This window comes from Lentinus tigrinus, assembly GCF_003813185.1.
Source record: "Lentinus tigrinus ALCF2SS1-7 unplaced genomic scaffold L226scaffold_2, whole genome shotgun sequence".
Classification (NCBI taxonomy): domain Eukaryota; kingdom Fungi; phylum Basidiomycota; class Agaricomycetes; order Polyporales; family Polyporaceae; genus Lentinus; species Lentinus tigrinus.
Genome location: NW_027137911.1, coordinates 1,710,183 through 1,735,206, shown reverse-complemented (window position 1 = coordinate 1,735,206; position 25,024 = coordinate 1,710,183). Strand labels below are relative to the sequence as shown.

At 57.2% G+C, this 25,024-nt stretch overlaps 10 protein-coding genes across 10 annotated transcripts; 6 read left to right on the top strand and 4 right to left on the bottom strand.

Moving 5' to 3' along the window:
* The first annotated feature begins 562 nt into the window (after window positions 1-562).
* On the top strand, window positions 563-4,335 carry L226DRAFT_499494 (ubiquitin conjugating enzyme family protein). Its single transcript, XM_067677726.1, has 16 exons — window positions 563-687; window positions 749-919; window positions 973-1,033; window positions 1,083-1,169; window positions 1,220-1,473; window positions 1,525-1,944; window positions 1,995-2,258; window positions 2,315-3,010; window positions 3,069-3,184; window positions 3,249-3,263; window positions 3,317-3,383; window positions 3,436-3,477; window positions 3,535-3,612; window positions 3,672-3,768; window positions 3,821-3,858; window positions 3,916-4,335. The coding sequence occupies exons 1-16, from the start codon at window positions 655-657 to the stop codon at window positions 4,168-4,170; spliced, it is 2,694 nt and encodes an 897-aa protein (XP_067541873.1). The 5' UTR covers window positions 563-654; the 3' UTR covers window positions 4,171-4,335.
* A 738-nt stretch (window positions 4,336-5,073) lies between these two features.
* L226DRAFT_566086 (uncharacterized protein) lies at window positions 5,074-6,270 on the top strand (the record flags this gene model as incomplete). The annotated part of the gene is made up of 3 exons (XM_067683858.1): window positions 5,074-5,130; window positions 5,180-5,921; window positions 5,981-6,270. The coding sequence occupies 3 exons, from the start codon at window positions 5,074-5,076 to the stop codon at window positions 6,268-6,270; spliced, it is 1,089 nt and encodes a 362-aa protein (XP_067541872.1).
* L226DRAFT_477766 (uncharacterized protein) lies at window positions 6,063-8,402 on the bottom strand. The gene is made up of 5 exons (XM_067676768.1): window positions 8,225-8,402; window positions 7,980-8,174; window positions 6,934-7,915; window positions 6,574-6,878; window positions 6,063-6,518 (listed from the first exon to the last, which is right to left on the bottom strand). Exons 1-5 carry the CDS (start codon window positions 8,311-8,313, stop codon window positions 6,494-6,496), a joined length of 1,596 nt encoding a protein of 531 aa, XP_067541871.1. The 5' UTR covers window positions 8,314-8,402; the 3' UTR covers window positions 6,063-6,493.
* A 1,170-nt stretch (window positions 8,403-9,572) lies between these two features.
* L226DRAFT_608556 (uncharacterized protein) lies at window positions 9,573-11,006 on the top strand. Its single transcript, XM_067685943.1, has 3 exons — window positions 9,573-9,648; window positions 9,701-10,407; window positions 10,466-11,006. Exons 2-3 carry the CDS (start codon window positions 9,702-9,704, stop codon window positions 10,867-10,869), a joined length of 1,110 nt encoding a protein of 369 aa, XP_067541870.1. The 5' UTR covers window positions 9,573-9,648; window position 9,701; the 3' UTR covers window positions 10,870-11,006.
* An 82-nt stretch (window positions 11,007-11,088) lies between these two features.
* L226DRAFT_529702 (uncharacterized protein) lies at window positions 11,089-12,497 on the top strand. Its single transcript, XM_067679671.1, has 3 exons — window positions 11,089-11,122; window positions 11,181-11,864; window positions 11,936-12,497. Exons 2-3 carry the CDS (start codon window positions 11,183-11,185, stop codon window positions 12,382-12,384), a joined length of 1,131 nt encoding a protein of 376 aa, XP_067541869.1. The 5' UTR covers window positions 11,089-11,122; window positions 11,181-11,182; the 3' UTR covers window positions 12,385-12,497.
* On the bottom strand, window positions 12,465-13,742 carry L226DRAFT_542463 (ThiJ PfpI domain-containing protein; the record flags this gene model as incomplete). The annotated part of the gene is made up of 8 exons (XM_067682128.1): window positions 12,465-12,566; window positions 12,630-12,701; window positions 12,768-12,841; window positions 12,864-12,948; window positions 12,988-13,163; window positions 13,240-13,276; window positions 13,337-13,389; window positions 13,706-13,742. 8 exons carry the CDS (start codon window positions 13,740-13,742, stop codon window positions 12,465-12,467), a joined length of 636 nt encoding a protein of 211 aa, XP_067541868.1.
* Window positions 13,743-14,926: 1,184 nt separating this feature from the next.
* L226DRAFT_586503 (Mob1/phocein) lies at window positions 14,927-17,405 on the top strand (the record flags this gene model as incomplete). Its single annotated transcript, XM_067685582.1, has 9 exons — window positions 14,927-14,946; window positions 15,013-15,100; window positions 15,178-15,250; window positions 15,409-15,476; window positions 15,627-15,652; window positions 15,814-15,947; window positions 16,792-16,911; window positions 16,976-17,022; window positions 17,083-17,405. The coding sequence occupies 9 exons, from the start codon at window positions 14,927-14,929 to the stop codon at window positions 17,161-17,163; spliced, it is 657 nt and encodes a 218-aa protein (XP_067541867.1). The 3' UTR covers window positions 17,164-17,405.
* A 242-nt stretch (window positions 17,406-17,647) lies between these two features.
* L226DRAFT_586493 (uncharacterized protein) lies at window positions 17,648-19,344 on the top strand (the record flags this gene model as incomplete). The annotated part of the gene is made up of 4 exons (XM_067685581.1): window positions 17,648-17,782; window positions 17,855-18,626; window positions 18,742-18,866; window positions 18,946-19,344. The coding sequence occupies 4 exons, from the start codon at window positions 17,648-17,650 to the stop codon at window positions 18,955-18,957; spliced, it is 1,044 nt and encodes a 347-aa protein (XP_067541866.1). The 3' UTR covers window positions 18,958-19,344.
* A 907-nt stretch (window positions 19,345-20,251) lies between these two features.
* Window positions 20,252-22,008, bottom strand: L226DRAFT_542460 (DEAD-domain-containing protein; the record flags this gene model as incomplete). The annotated part of the gene is made up of 6 exons (XM_067682127.1): window positions 20,252-20,347; window positions 20,437-20,525; window positions 20,601-21,178; window positions 21,235-21,425; window positions 21,500-21,834; window positions 21,912-22,008. 6 exons carry the CDS (start codon window positions 22,006-22,008, stop codon window positions 20,252-20,254), a joined length of 1,386 nt encoding a protein of 461 aa, XP_067541865.1.
* Window positions 22,009-22,588: 580 nt separating this feature from the next.
* On the bottom strand, window positions 22,589-24,410 carry L226DRAFT_134330 (uncharacterized protein). Its single transcript, XM_067672284.1, has 2 exons — window positions 23,387-24,410; window positions 22,589-23,321 (listed from the first exon to the last, which is right to left on the bottom strand). Exons 1-2 carry the CDS (start codon window positions 24,332-24,334, stop codon window positions 22,950-22,952), a joined length of 1,320 nt encoding a protein of 439 aa, XP_067541864.1. The 5' UTR covers window positions 24,335-24,410; the 3' UTR covers window positions 22,589-22,949.
* Between the last annotated feature and the right edge of the window lie 614 nt (window positions 24,411-25,024).

The following is a 25,024-nucleotide window of genomic DNA, read 5'->3' as shown; positions in this document are numbered from 1 at the left end:
CGGCGCCGAGACCGTGAAGGCATCGATGAAACATGCGATGAGACGGGAGATGAGTGATGACAGTCATATATGGAGATGACGGAAGGACGTAACGTCAAGACTCTCACCATCATCGGGGCTATATAGGGCAGCGACTTGAAGCCCCGGAACCGATATTTTGAGACTGTCCATGTCTCATGTGCATTTGCATTCTGCGGTATCTGATCCAACACTTTGAAGAGAACATTAGAGTATGATCATGTGATATCTGCTTCAGACTATACCTAGTGGAGCCGCTGTGATGCTCAGACTGTCACTCAGCACAAGCGTTCCGACCGCTAGGAGAGTGCTCGGTGCCCAAGACGGATTTCTCGATGTCCGTTACAGATTTCTGAGAAGTGTCAGATAGTGGAGATTCGAAGTCCGAGCACTAGTGTGGCTTTAACGTAAGTGAATGATGGTCAGCGTCGTCGCGGGAGGTTTGATGGATGGGTGGGAGTTTGCGAGCCTCGAGGCCATTGTAAGCTTACATAAGCCCTTTAAAGAGCCTATGGGCGCTAGTCGCTGGTCCGGACCTCGGTCTATTGCCTTCAGCCACCCAGCTCAAACTTGCTTGGTCTCCGTACATTGCTCCTGCTTCTTCTACACTGTTGTGTTGGTATCATTCCGATCGGGATGGAGAGAGAAGTGCAGCAGCTTGTGGAGATGGTACGCGTCACTTGCTCTCTTACCGCCACCATGCCACTGAACCGTGGCCTCACTGTTGTAGGGCGCGACCGTCGCGCAGGCGCGTGCCGCACTCAAGCAATACAAGGACGTTATGCAGGCCGCGGAACGAATATTTGACGGCGCGTTTGATAATGTGGTGGACGATGACGGGGACGTGGACATGACGGCGTCGGAGAAGGTCCCGCCGCCTAAGCCAAGAGCTAGGATGATCGTACGCATATCTTACTTTGATGCTGAGGAAAGTTCTCCGATGCTTGCACTTAGACCCCGGATGAAGATGACGGAGATGACGATGAAGTAGCGGATGAAGATGAAGATGGAGACGGTGAGTCCTGTGAAACCATTCCGTCATCACCTGCTCATGCAGAGCCTAGACGACGAGGAGTACATTGATTACGACGATGACGATTTCGAGACGAAGATTCAGAGTTCCAATAATGCTGCTGTAGACCCCTACGCAGGTGCGCATACAGTTACCACCAATTCTGTGCGCCTCTGAGAGAGCCATTAGGCATATTCTTCTCCAAGGATCGACGTGAAGAAGTCATCGAGGTGGAGGAGGAACCTGAGCTAGTCAACATGCCCGAGATTGCTGGGAAGGTACCGCTGATGACCCAAGGCCAGTGGATGAAGGGCTGTCCGGAGGGAAGCGAGCAGAGCTTCCTCTTCAGTCTCTACCGTGAGCTGAGCGAGGGCGAGTGCCGCTGTCCTGAAGGGTGTGGCGAGTCAATATCCCGGAAGAAGAGCGACTTCTATGCTTTGTTCGTAAGTGACCGCGTTGGATGTTCCAAGGGTCAGTCTAAAGCATCCATCTAGCCGAGCTTCCCTGCGTACATCAAACACCTCGAGTCGATTGTACCCCGGACATGTACTCGCTGCTCGAAGACATTCTGCTTTGCCTGTGGAGAGTCCAGCGCTCCCAATCATAGCAAGGTTTCCGGCTCGCTTCAGGTCGACGCATCGTTGTTTCACTGCGCTAACCTGCAAGGTGTGATTCTGGGTGTCGGTCTGGCGATGTTGGAGAAGTCCTATCTGGACGATGCCCAGGACCCCGGAAATCAGCAGAAATCAAGTGACCGGACATCCAGGAAGAGACGTAAACCAGAAGCGCCTGTCGCGGCGGTCGCGGACGTGCTTGACGACGACGATGATGATGACGACGCCTTCTACCCGACTATCATGCAAGGGAAGAAGCCTAAGCTTGGCACAGGTTATGCCGGTGACGCACGAGAAGATGTATGGTTTGTGTATTCTTACTGCATCTGCTGAGCTGACCCTCGGGATAGATGTCAGGACAACTGGAGGCTTTGAACGCACAGAAGGCCAAGGACGAGAAGCTCGCTACTTTGCTCTCCAACATCCGCACGTTCCTTCCGTCTGTCAACCGTGAAGGGGGAGGCCATGCGAGCGATTATCTAGTACACCCGACTGCTTTGGCACATCTCCGTCGAAGATTCAATTTCGTCAGCAGTCAATTGCTGCGCAATGACTCCCTATCTGACATGTCGGACCGCTCCACCCTGTACTTCGAACTGTTTGAGTGGCTAGAGGTGATTCACGTCCAACATCAATCAATGACTGAACTGACACAGAACCGCCTGTGCAGACCATCTCCAGTCATGAAGCCCTCGCCAGCATGATGGCAATGCCGATCATGGTGGTCAATTCGGTGAAGACTATGCCAGGGAAGAAGTCATCTTCCAAGGGAGGTTCCCGCATACGCGAGCGCACTATCATCTACGAGGGCAGCTCCGGGCCCCGCGAGCTTCTCGAAGCCATCGTGATCCAAGCGCAAGCTGCGCTTAAGGGTCTCGAGGGCATGAAGACTGTGGAGCCGGAGACGGCCGAGATGTCCGAAGAGCAGAAACGGATGACTGCTGACGACAAGGGCAAAGCCAAGGACGACGGCGTGGTCGTCTCCGAGGAGAACAAGAAGCTCCTCAACTTCTGTCAGCGTATTGTTAACACAGCGAAGGCCATCGATCGTTCCCTCGTTGAGACGAAGGGCAAGGCATTTGTCGAGCGACTCCATGCTGGCTTGCCCAAGATCCCTGCGAGTTCGACACAAGGCCAGGTCGTGGACATCGAAGTGGGGGAGACAGAGGAGAGCGCGATGCAAGCATACGTTAAATGGGCGAACCGGGTGCGATTCGAGTACTGTGACTTGACCACCCCACCCATGGAGAACACGGGTGAAGCAGACCAGGATCAGACCCCGAATTACAAGTTCTACTTCAACAACGAAGCGCGGATGCTTGCCAACTCCGACATCCCCAAGCGGTCCCTGGCCATCGCAAAGGAGGTGCGTGCTTCGGCACCTGTTCTGTCATGAGACATGCCTGCTGAGCGTCGCTCTGAAGCTTGCTGTTCTTACGACGAATTTACCGGTCGCTTGGAATTCATCTGTCTTCCTCCGCGTCGATGAGACTCGAGTCGACGTCATCAAAGCCCTCATTACTGGCCCTGAAGGCACTCCGTACGTACTGCCTCAATGGTTTTTGGCCGGTCCGGTTGCTGATATGTTTGCTTCTCTATGCTAGGTATTACAACGGATGGTCGGTCCTGTGTCGTGTACCCGTGTTTGGTGACTCCTAACGGTTCCTACTAGCTTCCTCTTCGACGTGTTCCTCGGTCCCAACTACAACCAGTCTCCGCCGAGCGTGAAATATATGACCGTACGTTTGACATCGAAGTTCGGTGGCGATAAACTAATGCTGCGCGTGATAGACGAACGGTGGCAAGTTCCGGTTCAATCCCAACCTCTACGCAGTAAGTGGACGTTCCGCATCCAGAAGCCGTCTGCAGTGACTCAAGCTTCATATGAAGGATGGCAAGGTGTGCTTGTCGCTGCTTGGCACATGGTCTGGACCAGGATGGATCGCGGGGAAGTCGACACTTCTGCAGGTACGTATGCGCAGCATCGAAGTCCGTTCTCTCTAACAGAGATGGTGTTCTTTGCTCAGGTGCTCATCTCAATACAATCTATGATTCTCTGCGAAGAGCCATACCTGAACGAGCCAGGTTGGGCAAACAGCGGTGGAACGCCGAAGTCGGTAGCATGTGAGTCGTTCTCCGTCGGAATCTTGCGCGATGGTCGCTTAACCCGTACCAGACTCTGCCAACGTCCGCCGTATGGTGGTCAGAACAGCGGTGAGTCTTACACGTCTCCGCTGTGTGCCATCCCGTCACTGAATGGATCGTCCTTAGATGCTTGGCAACCTGAAAGCCCCTCCAGAGCCGTGGGCTGATGTTATTCGCACGCACTTCCGTCTCAAGGCTAAGTCAATCACCTCGCAGCTTGACAAGTGGCTTGCGGAGGACGATGGGGCTCCGACGGTCAGCGACGGTGCGTACAACGGGAAGATTCCCGGTGGCGGTAGCTCCAATGGGCTCGCGGAGGACGTCGCTGAGCTCAAGGGTCTCCTTGCTAAGCTCCAGGCGGGCGAGGAGATTAGTCCGTAGGCTTGAAGGGGTGGGAGTTGTTTTGAGCGGCTTTGGACTCAAGCTGATGCGACGTTGGCGTGCATGCTGTCTCACGTTATGTATATTGTATCATAAGTAAAAGTCGACATCTGTAGCTCGCATAGAAATGGTTTCTGTCCTCAATGTCAAGCAGAGATGAGAAGCAGCTCGAAGGGTGAGACTTGGCTGTACGTTGTGCCATCGGGGTTTCGGCGCTTAGTCTACACCCACATCTTGTCATCGTCTTGCTCCTTGCTTGATCCATTGTCATTGCACCTGCTTGAAGATACTCGGCTTTGTTTCCTCAATCATTGCTTCCGACTGTGCGAGTAGCAACAGTCACGGCAGGCTCTAATCTGAGCATCGACCTTAGACGACTAGTGGACTGTCGCACGGGCCTCTTCCGCAGCGCCAGTTCTGTGACGAAACTTGGGTGTCGACCTTGGAGCAAATATTCATTGTACACAAAACAAATCCGCGCGAATAAGGTTCGCTCCATGTCAACGTGTACAGCTGGCAAGGGCTAGTGCTCGCTGCGGCCACCAGCTGTATAGCGATCATATCTTCCGTCTTCTGTGAGTTGACTTGCTGCTGAAATCAGCTATCGAGACCATGCATACTGAGGAATGCCGCTTGCAGATTGCACGGTCAATCGCTGGTCTCCATCTCATCCACCTACTGCCGGCTTATATACACGCTCATGACTTGGACCCTGTTACACGGAACCCAAGTACCGCGAGGGCCTTGGATGGCTCCCACGATCTTATTGCATCCAGTCGAATGCAGCTGCAGTACGCAGCACGTCGGTAACGTGTATTAGTGCTTACCGGTGCGTTGGTATCTCATCCGCCATTATACAGGTATATGACAGACGATCTCTCAAATCTTGTGCACCCGTTCACGATGCGTCTTTCCGTCATTCTTAACCTTCAGGAGCGAGTCTCGTTCTGGGCCAGTCCCGTAAGTCTCATGCTCGGATCGTATCGACGACATGTTGACGATGTGGCAGACTAAACACTGCTACATTGACCGCCTCCCAGTCGAAGTGCTCGAATCGATAGCGGTTCTGGCTTGTACCGACAACGGATCTACCGGATGCTCGCTGTCCCGCGTATCCAAGGATATGAGGGCCGCGACACGAGCTGGGAGATTCACCTCTGTCGCAATCTCCTCGAGGACCCCGGAGCAGCTCGCTTCATTCCTCGCATGCTTCATTGCAGAGCGGGGTCGGGTTGCAGGAGGATATTCCACTCCTAGAGTTCGGCATCTATTCCTCGCGTCCGCCAAACGGACTTCTAAAAATGACGACCCCAAGGCGCATCCCGCGGAGCTCAAGTCATATCAGGAGAGCGTATCCTCTCTGATGGACCTAGTTGCAGCCGATCTCTACTCCCTTCTTGTATTCCACGAAGGCGGCTTCTACTACGACTTCCCCTTACCCGATATCGGACTTCTGGGGTATCCACTCCTTGAACAGCTCGCCCTGTTCGGCTCGCCCTTGGGCTTCCCACCGGTGCCTCCGGGGAGGGAGGTTGATGGCATGCTCACTGAGTCGACCGATGATAACCCTGTACCTCCTTCCCTGCCTCGCCTTACGCATTTGCAGCTGACTAGAACGACCGGCTTCGGGTTGGGCATGCGTGTGAACCAATGGGCGAGAGAGGCACCGGGAATTACCCATGTCTTTCTTTGCAATATCGACTATCATGACCGTTTCCCCAGTGTGCGGTCCGGTCTTCGAAATATTCTCAGTGCGTATGGTTTTACCAACTTGCCAAGTTCTACTGAGCATGACATTCCGTTTTCTCAGATCTCAATGGTCCAAACTTGTGGAATGACTTGCAAGTTCTCATCGTCCAACCAACCTCGGCGCCAGGGTTCCTTAGTTCTACCGCCACCAACCGCAAGGCTTACCAGTGCTTCATGGAAAGTCTCGAAGACCTGCATGAAACCGCAGTGCGCGGATGGGCATTGCTGCCAGTGATGAAGAGGTCCACTGGACGAAAGGAGTTCGAGAAGGCTGCGAGGAAGGAGTGGCTTGCGTGGCAAAGGGGTGGTCCAGGCTGCTGGTCCGTGCACAAGTCCTACTACAGCCCATGATGGACTCCGGTATGCTGCTTCAATTCTATCTATATTGATACTTCGAGATGACCGAGCGCACATACAAAGTTGTACATAAGTTAGATCCTGCCGAGGAGAGAATGTCTGCATGCAGCGAAGAATGAGTGGGAGGACCGTGTGCGAGGTAGATCCGGGACGTATCATGGTTTTCCTTTGCATAGTTGACTATCGTGCAAATTTCGTGACTTCAATTACGTTCACCTCATGAGGATGGCAAAGACTCGAAACTGGGCAATCAGATCAGTACGATCATCTCGTAACAGCATCTCAGTGCGAGCGTACCTCTCAGTGTCTCGGCGTTCACGATCTACTCTCCCTCCAGGCCACTTCGAAGTACGGAACTTCCACCAATAGCTCCCCCGGGACGCATCGTAGTTGAGGAGTCCGACGTACTCCAGGTTGGGACAATGCGGTTCGAGGATGTCCACGACCTCGATCCCGCGCCTCTCCGCTGCCTCGATCCAGCGATCGTGCCGATCTGCGAATTCGATATAACTCATGCGCGGGCAAGTCGCTTCTGGGAAGTCAAGATGGAGGCGAAGTTCTCGCAGACTCCGTATCGTGACAAGCGCATTAACTATATTTATCTGCATCCGTCCAGACCGCTTCAGAACGTGGATTCGAAGGGGTGATGCAACTCACATATGGAACGTCTTCTCTAGCTATGGTGTACCGGTGAAGCTCGAGACGAGCAAGCTTCGGGTATGTCGCTATACACCGGAGAAGTGCTTCGTCTGCGTGGTCCACTCTGTAGACCAGCTCCAATGACTCTAGATCATACAAGCCCATGCGCTTCAGAATGCCCAAGCACTCTGAGGCAGTCAAGAGCGGAGCCCCCCACCGGTTCACCATAGGGCTGACATCCTGATAGTAGTAATACCTTGGCCAGTCGCGTAGTGAGAGATGGATGATACTTGTGAAGGATGTCGAGAATATGACATCGTCCGGGTCGGGGTACGCAAGGGTGAGTGATCGCAAATCAGGCAAGTCGATGAGCGATGTCGGGTTTCGTCCGAGGATGGGTGCACCGTGACGTACTAGCCCGAGCGCGCGGGGTTGAGCAACCTGGACGGTTAACTTCCGTAAGTTAGGAGCACGGGCGAGGATGTGTGGTAGGGAAAATGATTGGCTGGGGAAGATGTATCGCCCACAGAGAGACAGCTCCTGCAGGCGCGGCCAGGCGAGATCTGCCATCCGCGCCATCGGAGCAGTTTCTAAGGGTAGATCAAGGACTTCGACGCTCCTGTTGATACCAAGAGTTATGAGAGCCAAGCATTGAGACTCTAGGGCTATCTCCGTTGGGAGGTTCCTGCGCGCTAGGTCGCAGCTGATTTCTCTCCACGCGGAGGGTGCATGGGATAAATGAGTAATGGAAATCTCGGGGGGATACGGAGAGTCGACTCTGGGGTCTGGACGTCCGCCACACCACCTCACGCCCTTCGTGAATGTGACAGAAGCTAGGTGAGGGTGCGCTAGACACCTCTTCATCAGGTCAAGATGGGAGACGTTCAGAGGGCATCTGAAGGTGACGGAGCGGAGAATGGGGAGATAGTCGAGTTCAATCCCAGAGACACACGTCCTTCTCTCCTGGCGCAATGATGTATAACTCATATACGTGATGTGTCTACGGAGCACAGATACGCGATGAGTATCAGCAAGTCGTGGAAGTAAACTCGCTGAATGCTTACCGGATGTGTGTACGTACCCCTGGTGGGGGCTCCCCCTTTTGTCCGTCCGGATATACGACAGAACGAGCGAAGAGGATGGGCTTGCAGGCTTCACGGATGCGACAGGATGTCTGAGCAAGGCGCTGAAGGGTACCCCTTGCGAGTAGCGCCTCTATCGCGATGAGACGGAAGACATCTTGGGGTAATGTCTCCAACCTGGCTGTGAGTATGAGTCACACTCATTCCCAATATTTCTCTTCACTCACACAAGGGTAGCATGAGGCCAAGGGCCCAGCAAGACGTTAGACTCGGATGCGGACGAGCAACTCCAATTCACCGGCTCCGTATGCGACATTTGATTCTTGTACAACTGGCTTTCCTATATCTAACCTCAAGCACTGATGCACTGATGGGTAGAGAGTCTCTGGGGACTAGAGAAAACGGACTTAGCTGGTAGGGACCAAGTGGTGCAGGGAAAGAGAGGCGGCGCTTACTGGCGAGGCCGTACTCAACACCGGCCCGCGCACGGCCCGCGCAGGGACTCGAGCTCCTCCGGCGTACAGTGTTACATGTCCACTCCAGGTGCACTGAACCATCTTGTCAACTTGACCGTCGCACGTCGCACGTCGCACTCCTGAATGTAGACGCAGACGCAGCGACGGGCTCGGGCCATGCTCTCTCCTCTTGCGGGCGGAACCATGCACTAAAGTCCCATGCAGAGTCGGCCTCCACCCTGGCGCAAAGAACTCGTCGCGCGAGTCCAGCGAGAGAGAGACCGGCGCTGCTCAGCCAAAAAGTGCATGCAGACTGTGACGAGTGCACAGGAGGTCCTCCGCCGCATGTACGAGTACGGGCCATCTCTGAAAGACTGCCTCGACTGCAGCGACGCACAATCCAGGGAGCTTTTCCCTGCAAACTCGACGAAGAATATACGAGCGGCCTCGCTGAGTTGATCTGATCCAGAATATTCGAGGTAAAAGCTGTTCACGGAGGCAAGATACGGGCTCATGGTCTCCGACCGTACAATCCTTTTGACGAAAAGGTCGTAGGTACGCTCATTTTTGATGTTAATTTCTTCGAACAGTTTGGTCCTGCTCCTTGGTAGCCAGGCCCGATAGACAAGAGCACACATGGCGAGTGTGTGGGACTTCAGTCTGGCCGCGGTGTAGTCGTCGAGAGCTACAGCTGAGATGATGGCATATGATTTCTGGAGGAATGTAAGGGGGCATGTTCTGTTCACCGAGCCAACGGTGAGCTTGATCTGACATCGTCAACGCAAGTTTGCTTGACACACCTTGCGAGATCCAACAGGCTCGACTACGGGAGACAGAGGCTTGGACTCCTCGGACCGTACCTGCGCAACGTAGTAGGCGCAGGGGCGCTTATGTACTGATCCGGCGTCGTCCGAGCTGGCGGGGCAGGCGGAGTACTCGGCCATCTGGGACATAACCACGGGACGTGCATACTACGTTGGCAACCTGCTGTGAAGCCGGACCGGACTACGTTTCAGCTACGACATAATGAAGCGCACATCGGTCCCGAGGACTCACTGACAAGCTGTGCAATATGGATTCGTGACTCCGCGGACTTCGCTTCACGACTGCGACCAGCATAGCCCAGGCCGACAGTGCGGCTTTTAATGCTTGAGCTCCCTATGGTAAGTAGTGTATACATCCTCCCGATATTCCAGGTCAGTTCTCTGTTACTAAATTATCGAAAGCCGCTCTCATCACTGCCTACAGGATGGACAACCTCGCTCCTGAGATATTGCATGAAATCTTTAGGCTGGCTTGCACAGACGGCGGCTTCACCGGATGCTCGCTATCGCTCGTATCCAAACACGTCAAACTCGCTTCGCGCTCAGCGCGTTTTCACTCTGTCGCTATATCCGGTACCTCTAGACAGCTGGCCGACTTCCTCTCCCTCCTCACCAAAGAGCAGGCGACTGCGGGGGCGGACGGCTACACGCCAGTCGTCAAACACCTTTTCTTCTCCGCAGTGCGATCGAGAGAGATCAAAGAGGACCGGCGTGTAGTATCAAAATCCCTGCTTTGGGAGAATGACAGATCGGAAGACCGAGTCGAGAAGACGGCCATTGGTGCCTCGAGGGGAACGTACTTGCAGGACGTCGATACGCTCTTCCGCCTCCTTGCGCAAGGCCTAGAGACGCTATCCTTCATCCACTGCCATGGGTGGGCAACGCTCACTCGCCTCTCGGGCATTGAGTGCCCCGGCGGTTTCCCGGTCCTTCGCGAACTGACCATCGTTGGGAACCATCCATTCGTGGGCGCTGTGCCGTCCGTATTCTACCCTTCCTTGACTCATTTGCACCTGGATTTCCCTTCATGGCTCAACGAGCCATCTTTGTGGGCGGAGCGTTCTCCACATGTAACGCACCTATGCCTCTCAAACATCAACCACATAACTCAACCCTTGGAGGACCTTGCGAGTGAGCATTTCTCTACAATTATTTTCAACCCGGATGGACTGACCACGTTCCGTATGAGGTACTGGGAACCCCTTCAAAGAGCTCAGCCGCCTCTATGTCCAGCCCGAGGCACCTCCTGCCCCGGGCGGCTGGTGTGGTAACCCCTACATGGAGCATGCGATGTTCATGTGTGACTTCGCGATTTTTCCACATACTGCGACCATCCCGACCCATTCTCTGCGGCACAGAGAGGGTAACACAGAGAATTGGACCAGGAAGGAATGGCTGGGCAGGATTGGGGGTGGTTTTGGGTGCTGGATACCGTTCGAGCCGAAGATGGACGATACGGCGACCTCTGCTAGGCACGAACTGTGGGATGGCTCGCTTGACAGGGTTGAGGAGTTTATCCTTTCATTAGTATCTCCAGCGGCCGAAGCAGTGACAGCCTTGACATTACTCCATTTGCGGGATAGTCTGGATTGATGCGGACGCTGTTATAATGTGTACTGCACGGACACAGACTGACAACCCTGGGACAATTTACGAGTTCGCAATTCTCTGGGTTCCCAACCTAGTACATTGTCCCTCGCATTACGATCGCTGCGGATCAATTGCACAGGCATAACCAGTGACCATGGGAAACGAGTTAAGTTTGATCTCAGGCTCTTGGGGGGCTATAATAGCGCTGCTGCTCGTGACCCTGGCCCTTGTTGTCCCACATCGTGCGAGTTGGGAGGTGAGTACGTACCAGCGACAATGTTCCCCCTTGCGCTGATATCGGGACTTCCTTACAGCAATGGAGAACTTGGCACCCGAGTTATTGGACAGCATCTTCACTCTTGCATGCACCGACGGAGGCTTCACAGGATGCTCCCTATCCTCAGTGTCCAAGCACGTCCGGGCCACTTCTCGCGGAGCCCGCTTCTACTCCATCTCTCTCACTCGTGCCCGTCTGCAGATGACACAATTCCTATCCTGCTTCCTCGCCGAGCGCGCCGTCGCATCCATATACACGCCTACCATACGACACCTCCATATCGTCTCCATAAAGAACGACAAGCCGCGTGGCGGCGCCCCCGGCGATGAAGTGAAGCCCGATCGTAGAATTGTGGATGAGACGGCCGAGTACGTCGAGAACGTCGCGCAGCTCTTCCGCCTTGTCGCGCAGAATCTCGAAACGCTGTCTCTGGTGCATTATCACGGCTGGCTCAGGTTGGTCCCGCTGTTGGCCATTGAGTGTCCCGCCGGAGGCTTCCCCATGCTACGCGAGCTCACAATCGTTGGCTCGGACCCATTCGTAGCCAAGGGTACCGCCCTGTCCCCCTTCTATCCTCGCCTTGCTCGCCTTCACGTCGGTTTCCCTACGCACTTCCCGTGGGACATGAGCCTGGTTGACTGGGCCACCCGCGCCCCAGGCATCACCCACCTGTGTCTCTCGGAAGTCAACGGCGCATCGCCGGCGATTGAGGACTTGGCCGGTGAGTTCTCGATTACTTGTATACATACCTAAGATGAGCGACGGGCACCAACCAGGACTCCCGCTTCACAGATGCGCCCGGAGTGACATTCAAGCACTTGCGGTGTCTGCTCCTGCGACCGATCGGACCTCAGTGGGGCAGCGCGTGCCCGGGCCAACTTGATCACGGAGTTATGGTCGAAGCGTTGCAACTCTTCTGCGAGACCGCCGGAATCCCTGCCCAAGTAGCACCAAACACAAAGAGGCCCGGGGAATGTGTTACAACGGCCAAGCAAGAGTGGCTGGACAGGCTCGCGGGCGGAGATGGATGTTGGGTCATGTCGGGGGCAGGGAGATCCGCACTGGACTCAGAAGCGCTTGGGACACGGCGACGGACGCGCCCGGGCTGGACGGACTTGGTGAGGTTTGCGCGAGAGAAGAGAGAGGCCACGCTGATCGCGCAGATGAACAACCTCATCGGTCAAAATTTCCCTCATACGGTCCACCCTCCGCAGAACGGTCCCTTGCCTTCGCTCTTTTGAGAATGTCGCTGACTATTGTAGGTTATCTAGTGCAATACTGACATGTACACTCCTTACTATATCATCTTGGAAAGCTTCGCTCAAACAGAAGCCGAGAGCACCTTGTCGATCTCCTCAGCGAGTCCCTTGCCAGAGGCAGGGTTCTGACCCGTCATGACGTTGCCGTCTACAACAACACAGGCCTGTATAACAACCATAGGTCAGATCAGTGTGTTAACACGATATGAAGCTCTGAGGTTACTCACTTCTCCAGGCCCTGAGCACGAGTACTGACCCCCGAGCTCCTTGATGCGCGTCTCCACGAGGAAGGGGACGTCCTATAGGCCCATGTGTGCCACGTGAGAAAACGTACAGTTATAAGGCTATCGGGAGACAACGCGCACGTTCGTCGTCTTGAAGTTCTCCTCCTCAACATTGGATACGCCAGTAGCACGACGGCCCTTGTAGATGTTCACGCCTTGTGCATCCGTGACGTTCACCAGGGGCAGCAGAGCCGTGACAGACCGCTGCGGTGACCTTGCCCCCACGGAAGAACTCGGTGGCTAGTCTGATGCTGTCCGAATCCTAGGCTGGGAGGTCGATGGCCGGGGCGTGTCCGCCAACGTAGAAGATGGCGTCATAGTCGCTCGCATTAACCTCAGAGAGCTTCTTCGCGTTCGCGAGCTTCTCCTTGACGACGGGGTCCTCGAGGAAGCCTGCATCCTGCTTGAAGTAGTCCATGCTGGACTTGTCGACCGGCGGGTTTGGGCCCTTCGGCGATGCGAAGTCGATTTGGTATACTTCGGCGCGAGCACTGGTAGAAATCATCAGATCAGCATCCCGCGATTTGAGAGCCGGAGGAGAAATGAGACGCACCGTAGTAGGGATAGGCCGCCTCTAGGAGGTACCAACCCTATCCAAAGTTGTCCCCGAAGTCAGCTATATACAGTCAGTGGGAGGGCTCCAAGCTTACGGTGGGCTTCCCGAGTAGGGTCTTATCCGTCGACGTGAATACAAAGGGATGCGCTTGGGCATGTTGATATGAATGAGGGATGTCCCATGTGTTCAACCGCTGCTAGCCTTGATATACCTCCATTCCAGTGGCATCCACACGTTCCACCGGGTGCGAGCTATCGCGAGACTTCGAATGATTGGTATGTCCGAGTCGCAGCAGGGCCCACACACCCTAGTGGTAGCCCCTCTGGCGGGACCGCGAGGAGTCACAATTCGTGCGCGCTTGCTAACCACCATGTAACCATCTCATATTGTGATGCCACGGTGACTATGTGCCAGTGTGTGGATGATGTGGGGCCGCCATCACTCCACCCTCCGTGGTGCTAACCCCCGATCAATGAATGGTTCAGCTTGTGATCCGCCATCGCGTCGGGCGTACATAACACCGATCGGGAACGGAGGGCCTTACTGTACTCCCGCACCAGCATGAGTGACCGACCGGTGGAGTGGAGGTCTGTGGGAGCTATCTCCAGATCGGAGGCTAGGCCTCAGTGGAGCTTACGCCTGTATAAGCAAACTTGACTTGGACCTCTATGCCGCCCTGGAAGGCTGCATTTGCTCCTGCATTGCATGCGAGATACTCAACTGGTGTTAACCTCAGATCCGTCATCGGAGTGATGAGGCCTCTGAGAGGGGATCTGTTGTATCGAACGGTTGTAAGAAATGGGCAGACTTACAGGTGAGCAGTCGCATTGAAGCTTGCCCGCCATGTCAATGGTTTCACGGGCCACCGGTAGATTGACCGCCACTGGCAGTCACAGTCGAGTCAAACGTTAGTATCCCGCGGTTGTCGGGATTCCGCTAACCAGAGAGCGCCTTGTCGACCCAAAGTCAAAGTGGATCTCGTATCACAGCGCCAGCCCTGTAAGCTGTAAGCATCTGCGTTAGCCGATTACAAGGATGGTGGGGGACGGGAGACCGAACGTACTAGTACTAGCAGGGGAGAGCATATTCCGGGACTCGGAGTTCCCATCCCTAGACGAAGAGTCAGTTGAAACAAAATCATGTCCGACTCGGAGGTAGAAGATGTACCGTCATGTTCGCTTGGCCGCGTTGCAGCAGGTTCGTTCGACGCGTTCTAGCTCACCGTAGCGAGCGTTCACGCAGCCACCGAGGTGCCCTCTTTGCGTCGCAGCCAAGCTGCTCAGTTGCAACCGTATGGCCCGGGCAATCGCTAACCACTCGCACACTCCATGCGGTTCAAGCTCGCCAGTGATGAGTCACTTTTGAGCCCGTTGCGTTGTCTCGTTTGCTGGGGACATAGACGCGGTGATGTCAACAGCATGACTTTCGACTAGCGAATAGTAAGGACGACGAGAAGAGACTTAGGGAGGGCTCACTACCGTCTCACTGTTTGAAAACCTGAACGTTTCAGGCTGGACAGAAGATAAGATTAGATAACGCTCATACGATCGAGATCTCACACACCGCTCGATCAAGCATAATGGGCGGCTATCTACAGTCCTCCCGTTCTGAGCCTCCACCGTCCGTCCGCCAAGACCCATATACCTCTCGCTGCACCTCTATATTCGATCTTTAGCCTCGCAATATGTCAGCTTTCTTTGGATTGTGAGGATCCTGGAGCTGCGACTCGTACAAAGCGTCTGATAACGCGCCGATCCCGATCCATTGCAGAGGAAAGACGCGGACGTTCAAGCCTCGCAAGGACGTCCCCGAGGGAACGAAGCAGTACCAGCTGCGAAAGTACGCCGAGGCTACCCTGGTCAGTGCCTGAACTGCTGCACCTTGCGTTGGCACCTCGAATGAACCGTGAAATGTGTGTGGCTCGGGGATACGTAGGGATCAGGGAACCTCCGTCTCGCGGTGCGCCTCCCGGAAGGCGAAGATCTGAACGAGTGGCTCGCAGTCCACGGTACGCACCCCAGACCTATTACCTCCTATCCATCCAACCCATGCTCATGCTCATGCTCATGCTCATCTACATCCACATTTCGCACGCTCTCATGTCGCCTACGCCTCCCCTCGCCGTGCGTTCGTTCTTGCGGTTCCATTCCCGGCGGCGCTCGGCAGCCGTGGATTTCTTCAACCACCTGAACATGCTCTACGGGACCGTGACCGAGTTCTGCACGGCCCAGGAGGTGCGTTATCCTCTTCCCTCTTCCCTACCCTTCCCCACACTTCCCCACACGCCCGCCGCTGCCTTCTCCAATCCAACTTTCTTTCAAGGCCGCGATCGCGTGGTCCTCTCCGTTCCCTCCCCCGATGCTGACCGCCATCCTCGCTTGCAGTGCCCGATCATGTCTGCCGGTCCACGGTTCGTCTCCGTCTCTGTCTCCGTCTCCGTCTTCGCGTTCTTGCTCTTCCTCCTCCGGGTCCAGATCCGGGGCCGGGGATGGAGCGACCCTTCTCGCCGTATCGCGGCAAGCTGACCTGGAGCTGACCACGCCGTGCGCGCTCCTCCTCCCCCCCCTGCAGATACGAATACCTCTGGGAAGACGGGGTGCGGTACAAGAAGGCGACGAAGCTCCCCGCGCCCGAGTACGTCGACGCGCTGATGAACTGGGCGCAGGGGCTGCTGGACAACGAGGAGATCTTTCCGAGCGAGATGGGTGCGTTCCCCCACTCTTTCTGGACCCCCCTTGGCTGGCTGAATGCATGCATGTTATGTTCCTGAGCCGTGAGCCGTGAGCCGTGAGCCGGCGGTCGGGTACGCGGGTTCGGACGCGGGCCTTGGACTCGGACTTGGACTCGAGCCGTCCGACGGACATACGTCGGAGACAGGCGTGTGTCGGGGTTCCGCCCTCTCCCCGGCTCTTGGTAAAGTCTATGACTTTGAGCGGAGGCAGTTGCGGCTGAAAGTCGAGACATGGCTGGCTGCACGCACCCCGAGAACGTCCGAACGAGCGGAGGTCTTGTCTGAAGGTTGATGAGCCCCATGCCTCCATCGCGGCCAGGCTTGTCCCAAGCGCCTCCCCATCCTATGTGCAGTCATCTCGGGACAAGCAGGCCGGTGGACGGGCCTTTGTTCCCTCCGTTCCCTCCGTTCAATCTCTGAAAGGTTCCGGGACGGGGGTACGAGGTACCGAGGTGTACCTCTATCTTCGAACTGGAGATCCACCGCTTGCGAACTAGGCGAGTCTGAGTATATGACGAAGGTGTCACTGCGGATGAATGATTATTCTGCTACGGCTGGGGAATAACGGGAGAACGAGAGGATCTCTACTGCGAAACGCGTGGCAGGCCCTCGTGATGCTGCGTTTGCAGTTGAGGTCATGCAAACTGGGCGATTCTGGGGTGCATATAAGGGGGTTGAAGTTGGCGACCGTGGCGCACAGGGCGTGCGAGTATGCTGCCCAGGGACTCGCCGTGCGGGGTTGTGAAGCGGACACTCTGGTCTTGGCCGGGGCTTTGGCTTCTCGGGTCTATTTGCTGACAATCTGCATCTGGACACAGGGAAGCCGTTCGCGAAGAACTTCCGGGACACGATTGGAAGGCTGTTCCGGCGACTGTTCCGGGTGTATGCGCACCTGTACAGCAATCATTTCGACCATATCTGCGCGCTAGGGATCGAGGGTGAGCAGAAAAGGTTGGAGGGAGCCTAGCTCGAGAAGCTCATTATCTATCGTGCCCCTAACAGCGCATCTAAACACGAGCTATCGCCATTTCTTCCTATTTGTCAACGAGGCGAGTACCCCACCACTGAGATGTCTGGACCGTGGCGGGGGCTAACTAGAATGATGGCAGTTCGATCTAGTGGACAAGCGGGAGCTGGCGCCGCTGGACGAGCTGAACGAGGCGATCCTGGCGGAGGACAAGAGTCGATAGGGTGGTGGCCGGTGTTATGCTTGCGGAGGACGCGTTGGCCGATAGTATTTGTACAGTACGAGATACCCGCAACGCGAGGCCTAGGTTGACTGACGTTCGGGCGACGCGTGGTGACGAGTCGCGTGACGTCATGTGAGGGAATGCGAGGCGATGGAGCAGCACTGAGCGCGAGGTATAACAGCCCTCTGTGCGGCCGCAGCTGCCTGCCATATATGCGTCCCCCCACGGCCAGCGCTGCGAGGACGATGGCCGCTGCAGAACGCGCGGGCGGAGACTCGGGCGAGAATGGACGGCGGGTGACCCACGCACTCGCACCCGGAGTTGCCTTCGACCGCTTCGAGCCGAACTGCTGCTGGTCGCCTTACGAGATTCGAATCGCAGCCGGCTTCCGTCTGCTATAATCCTCGACCGAGCGACTAACCGCTGCCTTTCCATACCCTTCCTCTCCGCCGTCCTCCCTCCCCGCCTTCCTCCTCCCTCCGCCATGGACTCTGTCGAATGGGACTCTGTCTTCCAGTACATCGCCGAGCCCTCTGACTTCGCGTCGCCCCAGCCAGAGCGCCCCGTCGCAGAGATGGCAGGCGTGCCCGTCCTCCCCCAGCTCGCGCACCAGGGTCAGGTACTCACACCCCCCGTTAGTAACTTCTCGTCGAGCGCGTCCTCTGCTCACGCTCGCTCTTACTCGTCCCAGCCGTCTGACACCAGCTCGCCGCCAGAAATGCAGGACGACGTGCCCGCGGATCACGTCCCGGGCAACACCATCGTCTCTGTCTCGACCTCCTTCCACCCCGGCGCGACGCTCCTCCCCATTCCCCCAGATATCATCTTCCTCTCCTCCGATGGTGTCTTCTTCTACGTGCATACAACCCAGGTGCTGTCCATGTCCAGTAATCGCTTCAGCGGCCTCGTACCCCCGACCCCCACTAAGACCAAGTCCGTCGACGAACTCGGCCCCGTCGTCGCCCTCCCCGAGAACGCCACCGTGCTCAATGTCGTCCTGCACGCTGTCTATGAGGTATCTTGCGCACACTATCACCCCTCTATCGACACGCTCATAGCCGCAGTCGACGCGATGGCCCACTACGGCATCTCCCCCAAGCAGCACATCTCCCCTTCCACTCCTTTGTACAACCTCATTCTCTCCCAAGCCCCCATGCAGCCCATCGTCGTGTACGCGCTCGCTGCCGCGCACGACCTTTATGACCTCGCGGTCCCCGTGTCCAGCCACCTGCTCTCCTTCACGCTGCACTCGCTCACTGACGAGCTCTCCCTGCGCATCGGCCCCCTCTATATGAAACGCCTCTTCTTCCTCCACCTCGGCCGCCTGGACGCGCTCAAACGGCTCCTCCTCCCCCCGCCGCACCCGCATCCGCCCACCCAGCGCTGCGACTTCACAGAACAGAAGAAATTGACGCGGGCGTGGGCTCTGGCGTCGGCTTATCTCGCGTGGGACTCCCGTCCAGGTACGCAATTGCTTACCATCTTCGCGGCACTGGCAACGTGCTGACGGATGACGCGGTTATGTGCTCATTGAACCCTTGTCCTCGCGCCCCTGGTGCTTCGTGTATGCACGCCCAGATCTCTCAACGAGCGCGATGGAGAGCGCGCTGTGCCCGCTCGCGGACCATCTGTCATGCGACGTGTGCAAGAAGAGCCTCAGGGACCGAGTGAAGCAGCTCATCGGGCAGTGGTCTGTGGTCAAGGTTAGCCCGTGTTTTCTTGTCTCACACACTGCGGGTTGTACGTGTCTTCCGGCGGCTGACCTATTATCGGTACTTGTAGCGGTCAATTTGAGTGCGAGGGAAGATCGTCGCACCCACTCCCGCCCCCCTATAGTGACTCCGGTGACCTGGCGCGGCTTGTCCCCGTGTCGCGCTGCCTTCGGTCCGAGTAGCTGCGAACAAACTTCACCCCCCACCCCCCTCCCTCCATCCCGGTAAAGTCCTCATCCCGGCACCAGCACGGCACCATGCATGGCAGTGGGTTGACGGGGCATAGACACGCGCCCCCGAACCTACCTGAAAACTGTACTTGCATTCCGCGCCCTTGGCTCACCCGCAGCATAGGCTGGAGCCGAGCCCCATTCCTATCGCCGCCCTCTGACCCCTCCTCACCTTCGCGCCCCGTTCTCTCGGTTTCCCCATTTTTTTGCAAGACTTAACTTATTCATTCAAGAAATACGCAGTCCATACACGTCCCAGCATTGCACCAAAACCCCGATTACCGTACTCCTCCCCCCCTCTCCTATTCTTTCACGTCGGCATCATTTTCCTCCCAATCTTGTACACTAGTCATGACATGCACTCCCCCGTCTCCGCATTTTTGCCTCACGTCCGCTCGTGTCCGTTGTCTGTCTGTCTGTCGCTCGCCGTCGCCATCGTTGTTGTCGTTGTGTATCCTAGCGCTGTTCATACCCGCGTTCCATTCCTCCCTCCCGCGTTCCGCCTTCCACCTTCCGCCTTGTCCTAGCGTTCAGAGCTTTTCACCTCCGGCAGGCGCGACCGCATATACACGCATATAGGTTGTGCCTGCTCGAGCTTCCGTCTCCGCTGTAACCGTCTTCTTCCTTCCGCTCCTCCTCCTCCCTTCCCATCCGTTCCCGTTCCCGCTTGAGCTTGAGCCTGCGTCATCGTGGGCTCGTCTCACGGGACCCTCACCTCGCTCTGTGACCTCTCGGTTTCCTATCTGGATGCTGTGGACGGTATGGATTGCACGGGATCTCTCGGGAAGGGAGATGCAGGGACGCTCATGCACTACTCCTACAGGTCATAGTATGTATTAGTGTACGCTGGATGCTCTCTCTACCTCTCCTACCTCTCTATCTACTCCTACTAGTCCTAGTCATGCGTAGTAGTACCACTCGTATAGCACCCTTGCAAGTACTGTACCATTGGCGCACGCCGCACGTCGTTGCATGCAGTAGTAGCAGACATAATGCATACACACATACAGCATATTGATTGTATGCGCTATCGCGTGCAACCTCCTCGAGCCCGGCCGACCCGACTATGTAGCCCAAAACAACTGCAAGTTGTAACCGGTTAACCAACCGAGGCTGATACATATATGATAAAGCTCGCGCTGGATGCTACGGGAGGGCGTGGGCGTGGACGTCTGCCGCGCGTTTGGCCCGCTTGATCTTGTGGATCTCCTCGCGCTTGCCAAAATCCGAGTCGTGGAGCTCCTGGAGCGGGTTGCACATGAACACGGGGAGAGATCGGAGATCGTGAGCACATCGCGCAGCCCGCGCAGAGAGAGAGAGATGGAACGCACCATGTTCGCGAGTCGCTTCGCTGTGGAGACCGCGTTCAGCTTCTCGAGCACTTTCCCCTCGGGCAGCTCCAGCTCCCGCAGCTTCGTCCCTGGCAACCCCACAATCAGTTTACTCAGTTCAACTCGAAAAAAATAAAATAAACCACAAGACAAGGAACACGCACCGATCCGCTCCTCGACCCGCAGCACGCGCTCCTCGTCGCGCTCCGTCACAAAACTCACCGCGACGCCCCCGCGGCCCGCGCGCGCCGTGCGCCCGACGCGGTGCGTGTACTCCTCGGGCTCGGCGGGGACGTCCCAGTTGACGACGAGCGCGACGTCCTCGATGTCGAGCCCGCGCGCGCCGACGTCCGTGGACACGAGCACGGGCACGACGCACGCGCGGAACAGCGCGAGCGAGGTGAGCCGCTCGCGCTGCGTCAGCCGCGAGTGCAGCGCCGTCGCGCGGATCTGGAGCGTCTGCAGGAGGTGCGTGAGGTAGGCGGCGGTGCGCGGGCGCGTGCAGAAGATTATTGTGGGTGGGGGTTGGGTGGGCGCGTCGGAGTCCGGGTCGGGTTTCTTATTCTTCTTGTTCTTGGAGGATTTGGAGGGCTTGTGGGAGGCTTTGGTCGGCTCGGGAGGGGCGCGGCGGAGGTGGTGTGTGGATTCTGGGGGGTTGCAGAGCAGGTAGTAGAGGTAGGCCTCGCGGACGTGTGAGGGGACGAGGATGAAGTGCTGCTTAAGAGTTTCCACCGTCTCAACTCTGCACCATGCAACCAATCAGCGTCATATCATACTGGACAGACGAAGAGCACGTACCCTGCGGTCATACGATGCACGAACGGCTTCTGCTTGCCCGGTCTCGGAGGCGCATCCGCAACGCGCTCGACCGCAGGCGTAAGCGTCGCCGTGAACAAGCACGTCTGCCGCTCCTTCGGCAGCACCTCGAACAGGTACGACAGCTCAGGTGCGAACGTCGGCGTGAGCAAACGATCAGCCTCATCCAGGACCTGCACAATCGAATGATAAGGTAAGGGGAACGCCCTGGAATGCAGCAAGCAGGATCTAAGCTAAGCCTACATACCAGGAACTTGACCCTCGACAGGTCCCATTCCCCCGCCGAGCTCTTCAGGAGGTCTACAATCCTGCCCGGGGTGGCGACGACGACGTGCGGCCGGTTCCCGAGCTCGAGGGCCTGCGCGATGATGTCCATGCCGCCCACGACGACCGCCGTGCGCAGGCTCAGCGGCGCCCCGAGCACCGCGAACTGCTCCGCGATCTGGAACGCGAGCTCGCGCGTGGGCGTGAGCACGAGCGCGAAGATGCCGTACGGGTCCAGGGAGAGCTTCTGCAGGATGGGGAGAGCGAAGGCGATGGTCTTCCCGGACCCGGTTTTCGCGTTTCCTATGCAGTCCCTGCCTTGGGTCGGCCTCGATGTCAGTCAACTGCACTCACCCACCCTGCGATATGGATGGATACGCGATGGGCACACTCGCCTGCTAGGAGCGGAGGGATGCACGCTGCTTGGATCTCCGTGGGCGTCCGGATGGACATCTTCGCAAGGGCGGAGACGAGCACGGACGAGATGCCCATGGACTCGTAGCTCGTCGGGAGCGGCTTGCTGCGCGGCGCGGCGCTGTGCTGTGCGTCGGGATTTGCAGCTCGTGGCTTGATAGTTATGCGGGAGGACGCGAAGCGGCTGTCTGCGTCCTCGTCTTCGTCTTCATCTTCATCCTGGGGGAGGGATATTGGCGGCGCGGCATGCTGGGAGACGTCGCTCTCGTCTCCGGTGCCTTCTGAGGCACTGGCATTCTCTTCTTCATCCTCAGATCCGCTTTCAGACTCCGAGCCGTCCTCATCCTCGTCTTCGTCCTCATCATCGCGACCATGCCTTGGTTCCTCCACCTCACTCTCCGCTTCAGAGCTCCCAGCTTCGAACTCTTCCTCTTCCTCGTCGACGTCCAACCGCAGTCTCTTCCTCCGGGGTCCTTCTTGCATACGCATAAGGTCGTCCGCTGTGAGCGCGTGTCGTTTCGAACCTGCCATAGTGCCAGAGTACCAGCTGTCCAGCGAGAGGTAGGACGCGAACTTGGAGGCGAAAAGAAGTAGCTAGAGTGTAGGGCGCTTCCGACGGTGCCGATCGTGCTCGAAAAACCATTTCCGCCGCTGCCGCCGGGCCGGGTATCCGGGCTCTATTCAACGCCCCGGAGAGACTGAGGAGAGAATATTGATATAATGCAATAAGGGCTATGGATACAGTGGGACGATGTTATCTACATGCGTGGTGATTATGGAAACATGCTATTGAGTGTTGAGGACAGACGATGATGGATGATGATGAGGAGAAACATGCCGGAGACCACAGATACAGACGAGGTATGTAGTGAAACAGACAACAACACGAGGAGACAGGGAGAGGGGAGAGGAGGGGAGGAGTGAGGGGTAGAAGGGAGATAACAGAGCAGCCACGACATACCAGATGTCGTGACCGTAACATATACTACAAAGGTAAGTAGCCGAGGAGGAGCAAGACTCTAATACCACGCATCGAGCTCGTTGTTATCGAGCGCCGCCGCACCAGGGTCAGCACCATACGCCGACGCAGCGTCCAACGCGAGGTTGAGCGCGTCATGCGGAGACGACCCGTCCCCAAGCATCGGAGGCGCAAGGTAGCTGTCCAGGCCGTCCCACCTGCCGGGGGACGCGGGGCGCGACGGCGCCGGACCATCCTGCTGAGACGTTCCTGCGCTCGTGCTCGCGCTCGTGTTTGTGCTCGGGCCGGCGATGGCGTTCGTGAGGGCATCGTAGGGCGGGAGCCCGAGGTCGGCCTCTGCCGAGCCTTCGCCGGCGGGGGCGAAGGTGAACTTCGCCTGGGTGGGGTCGTTGAAGGTCGGAGCCTTGGGTGTCTATGCGAGATGAAGGAAGTCAGCACCAGTCCTGGATAAAAAGAGACATAGGACGCAGAACGTACCGAATCGTCACCCTGGAGCCCCTCTTGCGCGGTGTTCGTAAGGTATTGCGCAAAGTACTCGGCAGGGAAGCCGTGCGGGAAGCCAGGACCGGGAGGAGGAGGCAGAGCAGAGTAGTCGGGGATCCCATGTACGCCCATCGCCGCAAGGTGCGCCTCAGGGGAGAGCTGCGCCATCGCCATCGCCGGGGGCGCAGACGCAACGCGGGGAATCTCGGGCGTACCCACAGGCGACGGCTGGAGCGACGGCGGGAGGGGGAAGTGCATTGGAGGGACCGACTGCGCATGCGCCTCGACGCCGCGGCGGGACCTAGACTTGCGAGGACGCGCAGGGGCGATCGGGGGGCCCGCGATGCCCACGTACGTCTCGCGGATCCAGCGAATGTAGTCGTCGCCGCTCGGCTGCGGGGGGCCCTCCGGGGCCTTCTTGCGCGGGGACTTGCGCTCGGGGGAGAACTTGTAGTCGGGGTGTTTCTCCCTGTGCAGGCGGGCGCCCTCGGCGGCCTTGGCGTGCCAGTACGCCTTCTGCTCCGGGGGGAGCATGTTCCAGCACTGGCCCGCGACGCGGCTGATGTTCTGCTGGCGCTGCTCGATGTCCTTCGGGATGGCGCCCTTCTTGATCATGTCCGAGCGGAAGAGCATGAACGCGTTCGCGGGCCGGGCCACCTTCTTCTTCTTCGGGCTGGAAGAAGGGACGGCGGGGCTTGCGGCGCGCGAGCTCGACGGCTCAGAAGAAGGGGCAGGGGTGTGGCAGGGGGTGGGGAGCTGAGGAACGATACCTCGATTCATCTGCATCAATCTGGTCGCCACCTCCTCCAACTGTTCCCTCGACAATTGAGCTAACGCCGCAAAGGGCGGCTGGGCTGGGGAGGGTGCACGCGAGGACTGCGCGGACGAGCCCGGGAACCATTCGCTACGGCTTGCCCACTCCGAGTCTGGAGGAAGAGACATCGCGCCAGGCGATGACGATGGGGTCGGGAAGGGGGAAGAGGTATTGACGCCTATTAAGGAAGGTCCTTAGTGAAGAAGAGAGAGGAGTGGCCAGGTACACGCGATCACTTACGATTCGGCTGCTGTGAGTGCTGCTGCTGCTGCATCTTCGGAACGAGAAGCCAGAAGAAAGCTTGTGTAGTGTGGCCTCGCTGAAGGCGGCGACGCAAGATGAAAGGGCGGGGGGATTCTACCATCCTGGCGAAAGCGGGAGGGAAGCTTTATAGGTGGCCGAGAATGGCATTGACGCCAACGAGCCAGGTGAAGGAATGTCGGGAGGCGCAAACACATCGTGGTACAATCACCATGCTGCTCTCTACCCCTCCGGGTAGGTCACAACCCTTTCACGGGGAAGGGGACCACAGGATGAAAGGGAGAGGCCGGTCACGTGATCGCTCCAGTTCTTTCAAGACTTTGCACTCCGCGCGGACACGTTTCCCCCCACGCCCCCCAGAGAGTCTCTGAGAGCTCCAGATCAGCTTCGAGTAGTGTACCTTAGACAATGCAAGCACTCACCACAGCTCCTGGCACAGTGCGTCCCATTCCCATGTATGGCTTACGGGATCACAGTGTCGGGTGCGCAACTTTGATTTTCTTTCTGGAATTAGCGAAGGGGATATCCGTGAGGGGAGAAGGGGATTGTTTAGGGTG

Coding starts and splice junctions, on each gene's coding strand:
- L226DRAFT_499494 (XM_067677726.1), top strand. CDS start 655: ATGGAGAGAGAAGTGCAGCAGCTTGTGGAGATG. Junction 3,011..3,068: donor CCCTGGCCATCGCAAAGGAG/GTGCGTGCTTCG, acceptor GTCGCTCTGAAG/CTTGCTGTTCTTACGACGAA. Junction 3,769..3,820: donor AACGCCGAAGTCGGTAGCAT/GTGAGTCGTTCT, acceptor AACCCGTACCAG/ACTCTGCCAACGTCCGCCGT.
- L226DRAFT_477766 (XM_067676768.1), bottom strand. CDS start 8,313: ATGTCGCATACGGAGCCGGTGAATTGGAGTTGCTCGTCCGCATCCGAG. Junction 8,175..8,224: donor TGGCCTCATGCTACCCTTGT/GTGAGTGAAGAG, acceptor ACTCACAGCCAG/GTTGGAGACATTACCCCAAG. Junction 6,879..6,933: donor CTAGAGAAGACGTTCCATAT/GTGAGTTGCATC, acceptor GGACGGATGCAG/ATAAATATAGTTAATGCGCT.
- L226DRAFT_608556 (XM_067685943.1), top strand. CDS start 9,702: ATGGACAACCTCGCTCCTGAGATATTGCATGAAATCTTTAGGCTGGCT. Junction 10,408..10,465: donor ACCCTTGGAGGACCTTGCGA/GTGAGCATTTCT, acceptor GTTCCGTATGAG/GTACTGGGAACCCCTTCAAA.
- L226DRAFT_529702 (XM_067679671.1), top strand. CDS start 11,183: ATGGAGAACTTGGCACCCGAGTTATTGGACAGCATCTTCACTCTTGCA. Junction 11,865..11,935: donor GGCGATTGAGGACTTGGCCG/GTGAGTTCTCGA, acceptor CCCGCTTCACAG/ATGCGCCCGGAGTGACATTC.
- L226DRAFT_134330 (XM_067672284.1), bottom strand. CDS start 24,334: ATGTCTCTTCCTCCAGACTCGGAGTGGGCAAGCCGTAGCGAATGGTTC. Junction 23,322..23,386: donor GGCTCCAGGGTGACGATTCG/GTACGTTCTGCG, acceptor CATCTCGCATAG/ACACCCAAGGCTCCGACCTT.